At 43.7% G+C, this 18571-nt stretch overlaps 2 protein-coding genes and 1 pseudogene across 8 annotated transcripts in view; all 3 read right to left on the bottom strand.

The window, feature by feature from the left end:
* The window catches only part of LOC115006189 (phosphofurin acidic cluster sorting protein 1-like), a 28210-nt gene extending 24857 nt beyond the window's left edge, over nucleotides 1-3353 (bottom strand). For 5 of the 7 annotated variants that reach the window (XR_003832035.1, XR_003832034.1, XR_003832037.1 and 2 more), the window contains exon 1: nucleotides 3173-3353. Coding sequence is in view for 1 of the 7 variants with exons in the window: in XM_029428289.1 (XP_029284149.1) it covers nucleotides 3173-3348 (176 nt within the window). In the remaining 6 variants the exon portion in view is untranslated. The remainder of the gene's footprint in view (nucleotides 1-3172) is intronic. The other 2 variants (XM_029428290.1, XM_029428292.1) reach the window with 1 other exon arrangement.
* Nucleotides 3354-6883: 3530 nt separating this feature from the next.
* LOC115006174 (transmembrane protein 121-like) lies at nucleotides 6884-8349 on the bottom strand (annotated as a pseudogene).
* Nucleotides 8350-12473: 4124 nt separating this feature from the next.
* LOC115006186 (spastin-like) overlaps nucleotides 12474-18571 on the bottom strand; it is a 19386-nt gene continuing 13288 nt past the window's right edge. Inside the window, 5 exon segments of the mRNA XM_029428287.1 lie at nucleotides 12474-12811; nucleotides 17026-17066; nucleotides 17405-17475; nucleotides 18188-18267; nucleotides 18349-18391. Of these exon segments, the coding sequence (XP_029284147.1) occupies nucleotides 12686-12811; nucleotides 17026-17066; nucleotides 17405-17475; nucleotides 18188-18267; nucleotides 18349-18391 (361 nt within the window). The 3' untranslated portion in view covers nucleotides 12474-12685.

Below are 18571 nucleotides of genomic sequence, written 5' to 3' on the forward strand. Positions count from 1 at the left end.
GTAGTATAACAGATTTATTCTTCAATATAAGAGAACGAGTCGAGCTTGTTAATATCTTCCTTTAGCTCAGACACAGAAGAGAAGTGGTCCTAAGATCAATCCATGAGGAACGCCAAGAGACTCAGAAAACTACCAACACCTAAATCTAAACCTGAAAATCCTTCTTATGCAGAAGAATACAATGAACACAATAAAACATTATAAGAATCAACACCTCTGGCAAAGGACGTTATGTGTTTGGGTTGGTGAGTCTGGAATAATCTGAATAATTCATTGTCGACTGGGTGAATTCACCTGAACGCCTCCTCAAGTTCGGAACAGATATGAACGCGTTGTAAATAAAACTCTTTGTAGCGTCCATGTTGTTTCCACATCACGACTTAAAGCTTGTGAACACATAGATCACATATGTCAGAGTCAAGGCCCGCGGGCCACATCCGGCCCGCGAGAAGGTTTTTTACGGCCCCTGGGATGATCTTGATTTATTATTAGAACCGGCCCGCAGCCCGCAGATCTTTTACACGCACCAATACTACATTTCCCACAATGCAACGGTGACGCACCGAGCAGTAGGCTGCTTCATTTCAATATTTATTGGCACAGCAGTCGTCAGCATCACAGTAAAATTAACTTTCAGATACCCATCAAAAATGGCAAAACGGAAGGTGGACACTGAGAACCGGGGGTTTCAAACAAGGTGGGAGTCGGAGTATATGTTCACGGAGGTAGCTGGAAAACCTGTGTGTCTTCTGTGTGGAGAAAGTGTGGCGGTACTGAAAGAGTATAATCTGAGACGACATTATGAAACGAAACACGCGGACAAAAACAAGAATATGAGCGCACAGTTGGCTGATAAAATAGGTATGCTTGCCGCTGACTTTCGACGCCGATTTGCTGACTTTGAAGCACAAAAAAGCAGGTTGGAACTGCTCGGTAACCCATTTGCTGTTGACGTGGAAAGCTCACCACCAAACCTCCAAATGGAGTTGATTGACCTCCAATGCAATGATGCACTGAGGGCAAAATATGCGGCAGTGGGTGCTGCGGAGTTCGCCCGTTTCCTCCCCGACACAATGCCCCAGCTGCGCATCCAGGCTGCTCAAACGTTGTCTATGTTTGGCAGCACATACCTGTGTGAACAACTGTTTTCTTTGATGAACCTGAACAAAACATCACACAGAAGTCGACTTACTGCTGAACACCTCCACTCAATTCTGAGGATTTCCTCAGCTCAGAGCCTTACCCCGAACATTGATGAACTTGTGGAAAAGATGGGACACCACCAAGTATCACCCTCAACCTCAAACAAGTGAACATTACTGTGCAATCACATATTTAGAGTTTTTACTCAGTTCAAGTTTAAAAGTTAAAGTTTAATATTTGTTTTCACTGCATGTTACTTCTCCTTAAACAAAGTGTTGTTTTTGATTAATAGATTTTTGCACTTTATTTTATTGTATTTCAATCCAATTATATTTTAAAAATATTTCAGTTGAGTGGATGATAGAAAATTGCTATTATTGTTTTTTTCTTTGAAGTAAATTTAGCCCACTTTTGCTAAAATAGAAAATATAGGCTACTGATGGTGCCTTGAATACCGGTTTCTTTCATTTAATGTTCATGTTATGGGGATTTTTATATAAAGGAAATTTGTCTTTTGTGTCTGTTGAAAATTAAAGATTACTGACAGAGCCATAAGAAAATATTGCTTTATTTATCTGATCATATTGGAATATATTTGTTAGGTTTTCAGTAGGTTCAATTAGGTTCACTAGACTATATGCGTCATTTAAAAATTTTTCAATGAACATTCGAACAGTCCGGCCCTCGGCTTGTAGCTAAATTTTTTATTTGGCCCTCCGTCCATTTGACTTTGACACCCCTGACATAGATGAAGAAGAACGACTTTCCAACTCAGGACATGGGAACGTCGGAGGAGCACCTGAATGCACTGTTGGCCTCGGTGATATTCTGGTTTTGATGTATTTACCCCTTGGCTGTAATCTTTGCTGTGGACCAACAGCTTGCTGTTAACACGACCGTTTAAGAGGATTAACTGTGATTGGTCGAGCTCGTTAGCCCCCGTATGGTGACACTGCTGCTAATCTGCCCGTAAACAGACAGGTGTATATATAATATATATATGTATATATATTATATATAAAATATATATATAAAATATATATATTGTAAAATTCATAATGTATGTATATAGATTATATATAACTGTAAAATCATCAGTAAAATGAAGTTGGCTCCATATTGATGAACTGCATTAAAATTATGTTATGTTGTGTATCAATTAGTGATAAAAACAGAATAACATAATATTCTGCAAGTACTGACAAGTATTCAGTACTTTTACTTATAGAGAGGATGAAAGTGGAAAGTTTGGTGTATGTAAGTGCTACTGAAGTGGAGATTTCTGCTGAAGAGTGTGAGAAAAAGCTCCTTTAGAGAAAAGGTCCTTTAAAGATATGTATTGTAACATTCATACATGTTGTACACACTACAGGTGAACAGAGTCATACATGTTGTACACACTACAGGTGAACAGAGTCATACATGTTGTACACACTACAGGTCAGGTTGTACACACTACAGGTGAACAGGGTCATACATGTTGTACACACTACAGGTGAACAGGGTCATACATGTTGTACACACTACAGGTGAACAGAGTCATACATGTTGTACACACTACAGGTGAACAGGGTCATACATGTTGTACACACTACAGGTGAACAGAGTCATACATGTTGTACACACTACAGGTGAACAGGGTCATACATGTTGTACACACTACAGGTGAACAGGGTCATACATGTTGTACACACTACAGGTGAACAGAGTCATACATGTTGTACACACTACAGGTGAACAGGGTCATACATGTTGTACACACTACAGGTGAACAGGGTCATACATGTAACTAACAGATATCAGCATGAAGCTTCTCCACTTCATGACTCACATCAACACAAGTTTATATTACAAGTGTTTAATATGTACATGAGGCATTATAATGCCTAGGATCAATATAGGAGTGTGAGATTTAACAAACACACACACACACACACACGCACACGCAAACACACAAACACACACTAGTCATGGAGCTCCTCTCCCGGCGTTCAGACGCATCTCTCCGGCCGAACACTAATCCTCTTACCTGGGCACGCAGCTCGGAGAGGACCGGTCGATCTCCCAGGTCGCAAACAGGTTCATCGGAACCGGGGCGCGGCCGTCAGGCTCCCCTCCGGCAGCCCCGGACCCGGGGATGAGGTCCGGGGCTGCCGGAGGGAGAGCGGCGCTCCCCCGGACTCTTCCTCTGTCCGCAGCCGCCATCGTCGCCTCTCCGGCGGCAGGTCGCTGTGGTGCGGGCTGGAAGTGAGCGGGGCGGGGCTGGATGCACGAGAGCTGATCCAGAGTCAGTCCGGAGGGGGGGAGAAACATCCGCTGTAGATAAAACATGTTTTATTGTATTTTATAGGTTTTCACTCACGGAATGTGCTTTGGTTTGAAATGATGCAACATGAACACAGTGAGAGAAATAACATCTCAAAACAAGAGCAAACATTCAAACAACCTAAATATTAAAAATACATTCAAATATAAAATGAATACAACATAGAAATATATAGTTCTACTACACTGCAATTCAGAGGGAAATATTAAATACTTTTTACTGCACAAATATTATATATTGAAAATTCAGATTAGTAACATAAAAGTAAAATAATAACAAATAATGTATCAGATAGCAGTAGTATTAGTAAAAGTAGTAGTAGTAGTAGTAGTAGTAGTAGTAGTAGTATTAGTAGTAATCATAGTATTAGTAGTAATAGTATTAGTATTAGTATTAGTAGTATTAATAATAGTATTAGTAATAATAGTAATAGTAGTAATAGTATTAGTAGTAAGAGTAGTATTAGTAATAATAGTATTAGTAGTAATAGTGTAGTATTAGTAGTAATCGTAGTATTAGTAATAATAGTAATAGTACTAGTATTAGTAGTAATAGTATTAGTAGTAATAGTAGTATTAGAAGTAATAGTAGTATTAATAATAGTATTAGTCGTATTAGTAATAACAGTAATAGTAGTAGTATTAGTATTAGTAGTAATAGTATTAGTAGTAATAGTAGTATTAGAAGTAATAGTAATAATAGTAATACTAGTAGTAGTAGTAGTGGTATTAGTATTAGAAGTAATAGTAGTAGTAGTAATAATAGTAATAGTAGTAGTAGTAGTAATAATAGTAATACTCGTAGTAGTAGTAGTAGTAGTAGTAGTAGTAGTATTAGTATTAGAAGTAATAGTAGTAGTAGTAATAATAGTAATAGTAGTAGTAATAATAGTAATAGTAGTATTAGAAGTAATAGTAATAATAGTAATACTCGTAGTAGTAGTAGTATTAGTATTAGAAGTAATAGTCGTATTAGTAGTAATAGTATTAGTATTAGTAGTATTAATAATAGTATTAGTAGTATTAGTAATAATAGTAATAGTAGTAGTAGTAGTAGTAATAATAGTAGTAGTAGTAGTAGTAGTATTAGTAGTAATAGTAGTATTAGTAATAATAGTATTAGTAGTAAGAGTAGTATTAGTAGTAATAGTAGTATTAGTAATCATAGTAGTAGTAGTAGTAGTATTAGTAATAATAGTAGTAGTAATAATAGTAGTAGTAGTAGTATTATTAGTAGTAATAGTAATAGTAGTATTAGTAGTAATAGTAGTATTAGTAATCATAGTAGTAGTAGTAGTAGTAGTATTAGTAATAATAGTAGTAGTAATAATAGTAGTAGTAGTAGTAGTAGTAGTAGTAGTAGTAGTATTAGTATGAGAAGTAATAGTCGTATTAGTAGTAATAGTATTAGTATTAGTAGTATTAATAATAGTATTAGTAGTATTAGTAATAATAGTAATAGTAGTAGTAGTAGTAATAATAGTAGTAGTAATAATAGTAAAAGTAGTAGTAGTAGTAGTAGTAGTAGTATTAGTATGAGAAGTAATAGTCGTATTAGTAGTAATAGTATTAGTATTAGTAGTATTAATAATAGTATTAGTAGTATTAGTAATAATAGTAATAGTAGTAGTAGTAATAATAGTAGTAGTAGTAGTAGTAGTAGTATTAGTAGTAATAGTAGTATTAGTAATAATAGTATTAGTAGTAAGAGTAGTATTAGTAGTAATAGTAGTATTAGTAATCATAGTAGTAGTAGTAGTAGTATTAGTAATAATAGTAGTAGTAATAATAGTAGTAGTAGTAGTAGTATTAGTAGTAATAGTAATAGTAGTATTAGTAGTAATAGTAGTATTAGTAATCATAGTAGTAGTAGTAGTAGTATTAGTAATAATAGTAGTAGTAATAATAGTAGTAGTAGTAGTAGTAGTAGTATTATTAGTAGTAATAGTAATAGTAGTATTAGTAATAATAGTAGTAGTAGTATTTGTAGTAATAGTAGTAGTAGTAATAATAGTAATAGTAGTATTAGTATTAGTATTAGAAGTAGTAATAGTAGTATTAGTAATAATAGTAATAGTAGTAGTAGTAATAATAGTAATAGTAGTAGTAGTAGTATTCGTAGTAATAGTAGTATTAGTAATAATAGTAATAGTAGTATTATTAGTAGTAGTAGTAATAGTATTATTATTATTATTAGTAATAGTAGTAATAGTAGTATTAGTAATAATAGTAATACTAGTAGTATTAGTAGTAGTAATGATAGTAATAGTAGTATTATTATTATTAGTAATAGTAGTATTAGTAATAATAGTAATAATAGTAATACTAGTAGTATTAGTAGTAGTAATAATATGAAGCAATGAATATCAGAGATATTAAATCTCTGCGTCACGTTTAACTTCCTGACCTGAAGTTTTGTCTCCTCTGCAGCTCGTTCATGTTTCACTCTCTGATGCCGTCACTCAGGACAAATGTGTTTGTGCTGTAATATCACCTTTTCATCTAAAGTCCGATTAATACTTTCCACGTCAGCTTCGGACCTCGGGATGTAAATGTCGTCATCCCCCCCCCCGGGAAGAGGCCCGTGAAATTACAATTTCCAGGTCGGTCACGTGACGCCGAGGGCCCAGAGAGATTCCCGTTGACTCACATTGGAAATCGTCTGTAGATCAGAGGATTTATGTTTTCCCAGTAGGAACACTTGAAGCCCTTATTTAAATCATAACTTCCTAAAAGTGATAAAATGCGCTAATAGTCGAATCCAGAGTTATTTCCCTCCAGTGATGTGACTGAGGCGGAGCGGCTGGGAGGCGGGGCTTAAGGAAAACACAAGTGCGCCTGCTCTGTGGCCTCATAGATGCTGAAGAACGGCGGAAGATCTGAGTAATTTTATTTCGGATTAATTCGGCGCTGAGCAGCTTTCACAGGAATGAACGAGGCTCAGCATCCAATGCTGCGTCCACTTCTCCCAATCCATCCATAGTCCAGGCATAGTCTGCGTGCAGCCCAAAATGTTTGACCAGGCAGCCTCTACACTTAGCAAGCGCACCTGAGCTCCAGTATCGTTCCACTCTCTGGACTTCCACAGTCCACATGGTGGTGTATGCACCTCTAGCTGAGGATCCGACGTTACGGCCGCTACCCACATTTATACAATTCTTCTTTAAAGGAAAGCAAAGACAGGCAAGTACGTGTTACGGCAGTCCTACGTACGCTGAACTGTAGTGTGATTGGGACAGATTGCACGTCCGCAGGTGTCCATGGACGCAATATGTCCGAACCTAAATGCAGACCAAGAAAAATAGGTTGAAAAATACTGAAGTTATCCTTTAACCGCCAGAAAGTCACAAATATTAGAAAATTCATGAGAAAGGTTCTCATTGTGATCCTGTAGATGGCTCCTGATCATGTGTGCTCACGTGTCACCACTCTCCTCCTCCTCCTCCGGTATGGTGGTGAAGTCCTTGACCACGACTCTGGGCAGCACCACCGGCTGTGTGCTGGATATCTGAACGTCGGCCGGAGAGGTCTTCTGCAGGTCTGCTCCTCGATCTGCAGGAGAAGCCGGCTGCTGTCTCCTGTACTGCACCAGACTGCAGCTCTTCACAATGATAGCGATCACGTTCTTTCCCATCATGATCGCAGACACGTGGATGTCCCCATAAATCAGTAGGTTCCCCCCACGAATCAGGAGGGTGATGATGTTGATGGTGGCCAGACTGAGGATGGGGTAGAGCATAATTTTGTGTGGGACGATGTTCACGCCCTGCATGCTGATCTTGCTTAGGGAGACGCAGGGCAGCACCAGCATCAGGATGTAGCAGTAGAAGAACATCAGACCCTCCACCCACAGGGGGAGCCCTTCCCTCTGAAGCTCCCACAGGTTGGCCTGAACATCAACAACGTCCAGCAGGTCAACCACCACCCAGAAGAGACGACTCCTTATCTCCTCTTTCTTCTTATGCGGCCATAAATACTCCAAATGATCTATAGCTGCCAGTGTTATGAACACGATGGGCATGCAGACAGACAGCAGCAGAGTCAGCGCCGCCCTAGACACACCGGCATCCATCACCTCTGCGTCTACATTCACTTCCTGAGACTTGTAGTTCTGATACACAAAGCAAACCTTGATCTCCAGGATGAAGATGTAGAAGAACCAGAGGATCATGGCGTAGCCTCACCTGGCTGTGTGCACCTACGACCCGGCCCAGAAGGCAACATATCGAAGCACGATGAGGAAACACGCGTTGCCTGCCAGCACCATGACTCACACGTCCATCCTCTTGGGACCCAGATTCTGCTCCACCAGGTAGGCGTCCATCAGCGCCAGGCTGGTCACGATGAGGACGGCTGAGGGGGGGAACCATAGTTGCTCACAGATTTAGCTTTTAACCAGGTGATGAACCAGGCGAGGTGACCAGGGAGAGAAGTTCAGGTGGAAACCTCAAGCTCTGAAATGTGAAGTCAATGCCAAAATCAAGATGTCGGCAACCAAATGCCAAACATGAAGCTTCAAAACCACAATCCACAAACCATTGGGTGACATCACAGTGACTTTTAGGATGCACTTCCTCTAATGGCCAATAGATGCTGCTCCAAGAATACTCTATTTTTTTAAAGACTTAAGGTCACAATTAGTTTAAGCTTTGATTATTGTCCGAAATCTACGTCGTTCAGCTCTTTCTAAGAGACAGTCATCATGCCACATATCTTCTCTTCTGTCTGTGGGTCATAACTTCTCAGATCTTCAGGTCTTTAGCTCGGGGGTTCAGTCAGGGTGGAGCTTAGTGTTTGTATCGGTGCTCAGATTTATTTAAGGTCTTAAAAACGGACCTGCGATCTCCGACCAAAGTAGGAATTGAAAGACGTCCCTTCCATGTTGCTGACGAAACCTTCTTAAAGCTGCTGTGCAAGACTTCTGAACAAACTTCTTTCTTCCTGTGGCAGATAAACAACATCATCAGGACACGTCCCCTCCTGCAGACACACTCTGTACATCATCAGGAGGACACGTCCCCTCCTGCAGACACACTCTGTACATCATCAGGAGGACACGTCCCCTCCTGCAGACACACTCTGTACATCATCAGGAGGACACGTCCCCTCCTGCAGACACACTCTGTACATCATCAGGAGGACACGTCCCCTCCCGCAGACACACTCTGTACATCATCAGGAGGACACGTCCCCTCCTGCAGACACACTCTGTACTACATCAGGAAGACACGTCCCCTCCTGTAGACACTCTGTACATCATCAGGAGGACACGTCCCCTCCTGCAGACACACTCTGTACAACATCAGGAGGACACGTCCCCTCCTGTAGACACTCTGTACATCATCAGGAGGACATGTCCCCTCCTGCAGACACACTCTGTACAACATCAGGAGGACACGTCCCCTCCTGCAGACACACTCTGTATAACATCAGGAGGACACTTCCCCTCCTGCAGACACACTCTGTACAACATCAGGAGGACACGTCCCCTCCTGCAGACACACTCTGTATAACATCAGGAGGACACTTCCCCTCCTGCAGACACACTCTGTACATCATCAGGAGGACACGTCCCCTCCTGCAGACACACTCTGTACATCATCAGGAGGACACGTCCCCTCCTGCAGACACACTCTGTACATCATCAGGAGGACACGTCCCCTCCTGCAGACACACTCTGTACAAGACTAGGAGGACACGTCCCCTCCTGTAGACACTCTGTACATCATCAGGAGGACACGTCCCCTCCTGTAGACACTCTGTACATCATCAGGAGGACACGTCCCCTCCTGCAGACACACTCTGTACAACATCAGGAGGACACGTCCCCTCCTGCAGACACACTCTGTACATCATCAGGAGGACACGTCCCCTCCTGCAGACACACTCTGTACAACATCAGGAGGACACGTCCCCTCCTGTAGACACACTCTGTACTACATCAGGAAGACACGTCCCCTCCTGTAGACACTCTGTACATCATCAGGAGGACACGTCCCCTCCTGCAGACACACTCTGTACAACATCAGGAGGACACGTCCCCTCCTGCAGACACACTCTGTATAACATCAGGAGGACACTTCCCCTCCTGCAGACACACTCTGTACAACATCAGGAGGACACGTCCCCTCCTGCAGACACACTCTGTATAACATCAGGAGGACACTTCCCCTCCTGCAGACACACTCTGTACATCATCAGGAGGACACGTCCCCTCCTGCAGACACACTCTGTACATCATCAGGAGGACACGTCCCCTCCTGCAGACACACTCTGTACAAGACTAGGAGGACACGTCCCCTCCTGTAGACACTCTGTACATCATCAGGAGGACACGTCCCCTCCTGTAGACACACTCTGTACAACATCAGGAGGACACGTCCCCTCCTGTAGACACACTCTGTACAACATCAGGAGGATACGTCCCCTCCTGTAGACACTCTGTACATCATCAGGAGGATACGTCCCCTCCTGTAGACACTCTGTACATCATCAGGAGGACACGTCCCCTCCTGCAGACACACTCTGTACAACATCAGGAGGACACGTCCCCTCCTGCAGACACACTCTGTACATCATCAGGAGGACACGTCCCCTCCTGCAGACACACTCTGTACAACATCAGGAGGACACGTCCCCTCCTGTAGACACACTCTGTACTACATCAGGAAGACACGTCCCCTCCTGTAGACACACTCTGTACATCATCAGGAGGACACGTCCCCTCCTGTAGACACACTCTGTACATGATCAGGAGGACACGTCCCCTCCTGTAGACACACTCTGTACATCATCAGGAGGACACGTCCCCTCCTGTAGACACACTCTGTACAACATCAGGAGGACACGTCCCCTCCTGCAGACACACTCTGTACATCATCAGGAGGACACGTCCCCTCCTGTAGACACACTCTGTACATCATCAGGAGGACACGTCCCCTCCTGCAGACACACTCTGTACATCATCAGGAGGACACGTCCCCTCCTGCAGACACACTCTGTACAAGACTAGGAGGACACGTCCCCTCCTGTAGACACTCTGTACATCATCAGGAGGACACGTCCCCTCCTGTAGACACACTCTGTACATCATCAGGAGGACACGTCCCCTCCTGTAGACACACTCTGTACATCATCAGGAGGACACGTCCCCTCCTGTAGACACTCTGTACATCATCAGGAGGACACGTCCCCTCCTGTAGACACACTCTGTACATCATCAGGAGGACACGTCCCCTCCTGTAGACACTCTGTACATCATCAGGAGGACATGTCCCCTCCTGTAGACACTCTGTACATCATCAGGAGGACATGCCCCCTCCTGTAGACACTCTGTACATCATCAGGAGGACACGTCCCCTCCTGTAGACACTCTGTACATCATCAGGACACGTCCCCTCCTGCAGACACACTCTGTACAACATCAGGAGGACACGTCCCCTCCTGTAGACACACTCTGTACAACATCAGGAAGACACGTCCCCTCCTGCAGACACACTCTGTACTACATCAGGAGGACACGTCCCCTCCTGTAGACACTCTGTACAACATCAAGAGGACACGTCCCCTCCTGTAGACACTCTGTACAACATCAGGAGGACACGTCCCCTCCTGTAGACACACTCTGTACAACATCAAGAGGACACGTTCCCTCCTGTAGACACTCTGTACATCATCAGGAGGACACGTCCCCTCCTGTAGACACTCTGTACAACATCAGGAGGACACGTCCCCTCCTGTAGACACTCTGTACAACATCAAGAGGACACGTCCCCTCCTGTAGACACACTGTACAACATCAGGTGGACACGTCCCCTCCTGTAGACACACTCTGTACAACATCAGGAGGACACGTCCCCTCCTGTAGACACACTCTGTACAACATCAGGAGGACAGGCTCTTGTCATCTCACACCTTGGCTACTGCAGCTCGCTCCTCGCTGGACTGCCTGCATGAGCCATCCGACCTCTACAGCTCACCCATAATGCAGCAGCCCGACTGGTCTTCAATCTACCCCAGTTCTCCCACAATGCACCACTTCTCCGCTCCCTTCACTGGCTACCAGTGGCGGCCCGAATCTGCTTCAAGACTTTGGTCCTGGCCTACTGTGCTGTGAATGGATCAGCCCCTTCCCACATACAGGCCATGGTCGAACCATGCAACCCAGCGCGTTCACTTCGCTCTGCGTCGACCAATCGGCTCGCCACCCCCTCACTACGAGTGGGACCCAGATTTCCCTCAAACAAAACCTCCTGTTTGCTATCCTGCTCCAACATGGTGGAACGACCTCCCCATTGATGTGAGGACAGCAGACAGTCTTCACACCTGCAGACTGAACACTCACCTGTTTCCACTGCACCTCGAGGAATGAAGAAAACTAATTAACTGTTCTTTGTATGTTGCACGTTCACTGCGCTGCCAGAGGAGTTAGAGATTAGCATATATTAGCATAAAGATGCACTCTCCATCTGATGCACGGAGTCCGTGAACGTGTCTGTTGAAGGTTTATGTTCCTGCTGTTTCTATTAGTAATAATAGATATTAACTAGTTTAAATATTTAATCTGAGCCTCCATCTGAAGGTCCACATCACAACTCACTTCTATTCTGTTGCTTTTATTTTTGTTCATTAAAGTCAGAAAACAAAGTTAAAACCTGAAGTTTATGAAACTGAAATTAAAGATTTGTTGCAGAATCATCGCTTTATATTTTAAATGTTAATGTTCCTGTGATAATGAGTCTGACATAGTTTTTCTTCAATTTATTACATTATTATAATTTATACGTATTATCACATCAATTATAAAAGTGATTCAACAAGAATCACATAAATCATTTATCTCTTAAAGTAAAACTGGACAACTGCCGCTCGCTGTTTTTAATAAATACATTAAATGTGATTAAAGTTTAAAGATCTCATCAGGTTTCAACACATTCTGAAGCACCTGAAGTCTAACCCAGATTTAATAATCTGCATAAGTAACTTCCTGAAGGTGAAACACTGAATCACTTAAATATTCCTTTAATAAAATAATACAAATTTATCAAATCCAACACAAAGACTTAAATACAGAATCCTCATCACTACAAACAGCTCATTGAAAGAAGACGTCTGTGGACATCAGTCAAAACAAAACAAATGAGGATTATTTATTCTGAAACATTCGTGCAAAAGTAGATAAAACGCTGTGTTGTTGTCGGTGGAAGATATTTGTAGTTCATAGAGCCGCGGTGTCTCCGTAGTCTCTGTTCCAGCGGACATAAAGCTGCAGAGTCTGAGGGCCGACGCTCCTCTTGATCTTGTGCAGACTCGCCACAAAGTCTCTGAAGCAAATGTTTCGGACCTGTGGACAAAACAAGACGACACAACATATTCACTCAAGTGAGCTTTACTGAAGTTTAAACTCTTTAAAGTTTAAACACATGTCCATGTTGCTCTCTACAGACTCTCTTTGTCTGTAAATTTGACAGATAGGACAGAGGGTGTAAGGACAGAGGGTCTGAGGATAGAAGGTCTGAGGACAGAGGGTCTGAGGATAGAAGGTCTGAGGACAAAGGGTCTAAGGACAGAGTCTGAGGACAGAGGGTCTAAGGACAGAGGGTCAAAGGACAAAGGGTCTAAGGACAGAGGGTCTAAGGACAGAGGGTCTGAGGACAGAGGGTGTAAGGACAAAGGGTCTAAGGACAGAGGGTCTAAGGACAGAGGGTCTAAGGACAGAGAATGTAAGGACAGAGGGTGTAAGGACAGAGGGTCTAAGGACAGAGGGTGTAAGGACAGAGGGTCTAAGGACAGAGGGTCAAAGGACAGAGGGTCTAAGGACAGAGGGTCTAAGGACAGAGGGTGTAAGGACAGAGGGTGTAAGGACAAAGGGTCTAAGGACAGAGGGTCTAAAGACGGAGGGTGTAAGGACAGAGGGTCTAAGAGCAGAGGGTCTAAGGACAGAGGGTCTAAAGACAGAGGGTCTAAAGACAGAGGGTGTAAGGACAGAGGGTCTAAAGACAGAGGGTGTAAGGACAGAGGGTCTAAAGACAGAGGGTATAAGGACAGAGGGTCTAAGGACAGAGGGTGTAAGGACAGAGGGTCTAAGGACAGAGGGTGTAAGGACAGAGGGTCTAAGGACAGAGGGTCTAAAGACAGAGGGTCTAAAGACAGAGGGTGAAAGGACAGAGGGTCTAAAGACAGAGGGTGTAAGGACAGAGGGTCTAAGGACAGAGGGTGTAAGGACAGAGGGTCTAAGGACAGAGGGTGTAAGGACAGAGGGTCTAAGGACAGAGGGTCTAAAGACAGAGAGTGTAAAGACAGAGGGTCTAAGGACAGAGGGTCTAAAGACAGAGGGTCTAAGGACAGAGGGTCTAAAGACAGAGGGTCTAAGGACAGAGGGTCTAAAGACAGAGGGTGTAAGGACAGAGGGTCTAAAGACAGAGGGTGTAAAGACAGAGGGTGTAAGGACAGAGGGTGTAAGGACAGAGGGTCTAAAGACAGAGGGTCTAAGGACAGAGGGTCTAAAGACAGAGGGTGCAAAGACAGAGGGTCTAAGGACAGAGTCTAAGGACAGAGGGTCTAAGGACAGAGAGTCTAAGGACAGAGGGTCTAAGGACAGAGGGTGTAAGGACAGAGGGTGTAAGGACAGAGGGTCTAAAGACAGAGGGTGTAAGGACAGAGGGTCTAAAGACAGAGGGTGTAAGGACAGAGGGTCTAAGGACAGAGGGTCTAAGTACAGAGGGTTTAAAGACAGAGGGTGTAAGCACAGAGGGTCTAATGACAGAGGGTGTAAGGACAGAGGGTCTAAAGACAGAGGGTGTAAGGACAGAGGGTCTAAGGACAGAGGGTCTAAGGACAGAGGGTCTAAGGACAGAGGGTGTAAGGACAGAGGGTCTAAAGACAGAGGGTCTAAGGACAGAGGGTCTAAAGACAGAGGGTGTAAGGACAGAGGGTCTAAGGACAGAGGGTGTGAAGACAGAGGGTCTAAAGACAGAGGGTCTAAGGACAGAGGGTCTAAAGACAGAGGGTCTGAGGACAGAGGGTCTAAAGACAGAGGGTGTAAAGACAGAGGGTGTAAGGACAGAGGGTCTAAAGACAGAGGGTGTAAGGACAGAGGGTCTAAGGACAGAGGGTCTAAGGACAGAGGGTCTAAAGACAGAGGGTGTAAGGACAGAGGGTCTAAGTACAGAGGGTTTAAAGACAGAGGGTGTAAGGACAGAGGGTCTAAAGACAGAGGGTGTAAGGACAGAGGGTCTAAGGACAGAGGGTCTAAAGACAGAGGGTGTAAGGACAGAGGGTCTAAGTACAGAGGGTTTAAAGACAGAGGGTGTAAGGACAGAGGGTCTAAAGACAGAGGGTGTAAGGACAGAGGGTCTAAGGACAGAGGGTCTAAGCACAGAGGGTCTAAAGACAGAGGGTGTAAGCACAGAGGGTCTAAGGACAGAGGGTGTAAGGACAGAGGGTCTAAAGACAGAGGGTGTAAGGACAGAGGGTCTAAGTACAGAGGGTTTAAAGACAGAGGGTGTAAGGACAGAGGGTCTAAAGACAGAGGGTCTGAGGACAGAGGGTCTAAAGACAGAGGGTGTAAAGACAGAGGGTGTAAGGACAGAGGGTCTAAAGACAGAGGGTGTAAGGACAGAGGGTCTAAGGACAGAGGGTCTAAAGACAGAGGGTGTAAGGACAGAGGGTCTAAGTACAGAGGGTTTAAAGACAGAGGGTGTAAGGACAGAGGGTCTAAAGACAGAGGGTGTAAGGACAGAGGGTCTAAGGACAGAGGGTCTAAGCACAGAGGGTCTAAAGACAGAGGGTGTAAGCACAGAGGGTCTAAGGACAGAGGGTGTAAGGACAGAGGGTGTAAGGACAGAGGGTCTAAAGACAGAGGGTGTAAGGACAGAGGGTCTAAGTACAGAGGGTTTAAAGACAGAGGGTGTAAGGACAGAGGGTCTAAAGACAGAGGGTGTAAGGACAGAGGGTCTAAGGACAGAGGGTCTAAGCACAGAGGGTCTAAAGACAGAGGGTGTAAGCACAGAGGGTCTAAGGACAGAGGGTGTAAGGACAGAGGGTGTAAGGACAGAGGGTCTAAAGACAGAGGGTGTAAGGACAGAGGGTATAAGGGCAGAGGGTCTAAAGACAGAGGGTCTAAAGACAGAGGGTGTAAGGACAGAGGGTCAAAGGGCAGAGGGTCTAAGGACAGAGGGTCTAAAGACAGAGGGTGTAAAGACAGAGGGTGTAAGCACAGAGGGTGTAAGCACAGAGGGTCTAAGGACAGAGGGTGTAAGGACAGAGGGTGTAAGCACAGAGGGTCTAAGGACAGAGGGTCTAAAGACAGAGGGTGTAAAGACAGAGGGTGTAAGCACAGAGGGTGTAAGCACAGAGGGTCTAAGGACAGAGGGTGTAAGGACAGAGGGTGTAAGCACAGAGGGTCTAAGGACAGAGGGTGTAAGGACAGAGGGTGTAAGGACAGAGGGTCTAAAGACAGAGGGTGTAAGGACAGAGGGTATAAGGGCAGAGGGTCTAAAGACAGAGGGTCTAAAGACAGAGGGTGTAAGGACAGAGGGTCAAAGGACAGAGGGTCTGAGGACAGAGGGTGTAAGGACAAAGGGTCTAAGGACAGAGGGTGTAAGGACAGAGGGTGTAAGGACAGATGGTCTAAGAACAGAGAGTCTAAAGACAGAGGGTGTAAGGACAGAGGGTCTAAGGGCAGAGGGTCTAAGGACAGAGGGTCTAAAGACAGAGGGTCTAAGGACAGAGGGTCTAAAGACAGAGGGTGTAAGGACAGAGGGTCTAAAGACAGAGGGTCTGAGGACAGAGGGTCTAAAGACAGAGGGTCTAAGGACAGAGGGTCTAAAGACAGAGGGTGTAAGGACAGAGGGTCTAAAGACAGAGGGTGTCGTATCCTGTACAGTCTGTAAACACTGAGACAAATTTGTCATTTGTGATATTGGGTTATACAAATACATTTGATTTGCTGCAAGCTGTCTGCTAGTTGCTGCTCGTCGCTGTCTGCTAGTTGCTGCTAGCTGTCTGCAAGTTGCTGCTAGCTGTGTGCTAGTTGCTGCTAGCTGTCTGCTCTGCTGCATCATCTCCACCTCAGCTCCACCCATGATGCACATTTTTAGATTAGCCGGAGTTAGATGTCAGCGTCAATGCCAAGATGGCCGCACTTTAAACTTCTCTACGGCTCTTTAGAAACCTGCAGTGGACGTAACGGAGACTGCGTCTCTACTTTATACAGGCTGTGGTTAGTTTATAGTTAAAATCAACATGAGATAAACTCAAAACATGTAATTCTCCAACACTTGAGACACAAGGTTGAAAGTGAAACAAATCTTTGTCACATTATTAATAATATATTATTGATCAATATAAATGGAGGACTGTATTTTCTCACTGTGTTACAGTTGGTCTTCCACCAGCCTGAATAAAAAGCCTCAGCACAGAAACATGTCGTATCTGTACTGCGACATCCTGGTGATGAAGGTTAAACAACAAGGATAAAGGGACTTTAAGGGTCAATCCATAATAATCAGAATTCGGTCGATCTCTTAATTACAACATGAGCTGCAGTGAACTCACCTCGCTGGCCTCCATGTTCCTCACTTGTTCTGGACGCAACTCTGCAGAAACACAAACAAACTTCTTCTAAACAAGCGAAACCAATCAGAGCAGTCAAGTTTCATACTTTATAAAAACATTTTTAAGACGACAATCAGAGTTCCTCCTGCACGCTGTTCGGTTGCCGCTAACGTTTGTCAGCTTGTTTCTCTGAGAACTTAAGATCCAGACGTCCGAGGACTAAAATCCTTCATCCTTCGAGTTAAAAACACCAAGATGTGAAAAGTGTTTTAAAACTAGCTTCTGGCTACAAACACAACACTGACGCATGCAGAAACGTTATGTATTATACCTTTAAGGTCTTCTACACACACACATTGACTTGAAGACTGTATCTCACCTCTGATTGGTCCCAGGGAGGCGTCTTTAGCCAATGAGGTGAGGTCACTGCCGGAGTAGCCCTCTGTCATTCTACACCAATCAGAAACAGACAAACAGACAAACAGGAAGTTCAGGGGACTTTTCAATATGTTGCATTAAGACAATTTTAGACATAATGTTTGGAAATAAAACATTCTTTGAAAGGTTCATTTCTGACTTTGGAAACAACTTAGATTTTTGTGTCATTTTTTATACATTATTTATCATCAGGTCTCTGTGAAAGAAAAGTGTGATTATATCTATATACACTCCTTTATTACATATAATATCTCTTTTATATTGCTGTGAAAACCACAGAAAAACTATTTCAAACAACTGGATTTATTCAAGTTTCTTACCAAAAACGACATTTTATATAATTACATTGAACACATCATGATAACGTTCTAATTTACCTTAAACCAGTACTCATTTTTACTGAATAGAGACTGAACGCATCATAATGTAAATCTATGTAACCTCTGTTCACCGGCAGCTGACAGCTAACTGCTAACAGCTAACGTTAGCTGCTCTCACAATGAAGCTTTATCAGGGAAAACAAAGGGAGGCCTAAAATAGTGAGCGTCCCCTGAACGTATCGATAGTGAGTTTACTGCGTCTTAAACACATTTTCCATCGTCGCCGGAACGCCGTTACTCTCGAGCCCTGACGTACTTGTGGTTCTGTAGAACAATCACCGTCACGTTTTGAAGATTTTGGCTTCAACATCGTGTGAAACTACAGTTAGTTTGAAGACTGTTACCTGGCCAGCTGGCTCAGCTCTCGCTGTGTCAGCGGGCTGCTGTGTTTCCCCAACAGGTTCTTCAGCAGCTTGAAGCGAGTCTGAAAATAAAAGCAGCTTCACATCAGTGACAAACCTGTAAGATTTAAATGTTCGATATTCTTACTGAAGGTTGAACTCACCTCCTCGACTGGTAGAGCGACGTACACACGTTTAGCAAAACGCCTGCAGATAAATAACAAACATAAAGGTGCAGATACTGACAGAATATAACTTCAGGATCTTAGTAAAACTATTTCAATCAGTCAGCAGAACACCTCTGCTTTAAGAAAACAGAAGCTGTCCGAAAGTCTGGAACAGAAGCTTTCTTATTACATTTTGAACAGTGTGCTTTCGTCTAATATC

Source organism: Cottoperca gobio, unplaced genomic scaffold (assembly GCF_900634415.1).
Source record: "Cottoperca gobio unplaced genomic scaffold, fCotGob3.1 fCotGob3_64arrow_ctg1, whole genome shotgun sequence".
In the NCBI taxonomy this organism is placed as follows: Eukaryota; Metazoa; Chordata; class Actinopteri; order Perciformes; family Bovichtidae; genus Cottoperca; species Cottoperca gobio.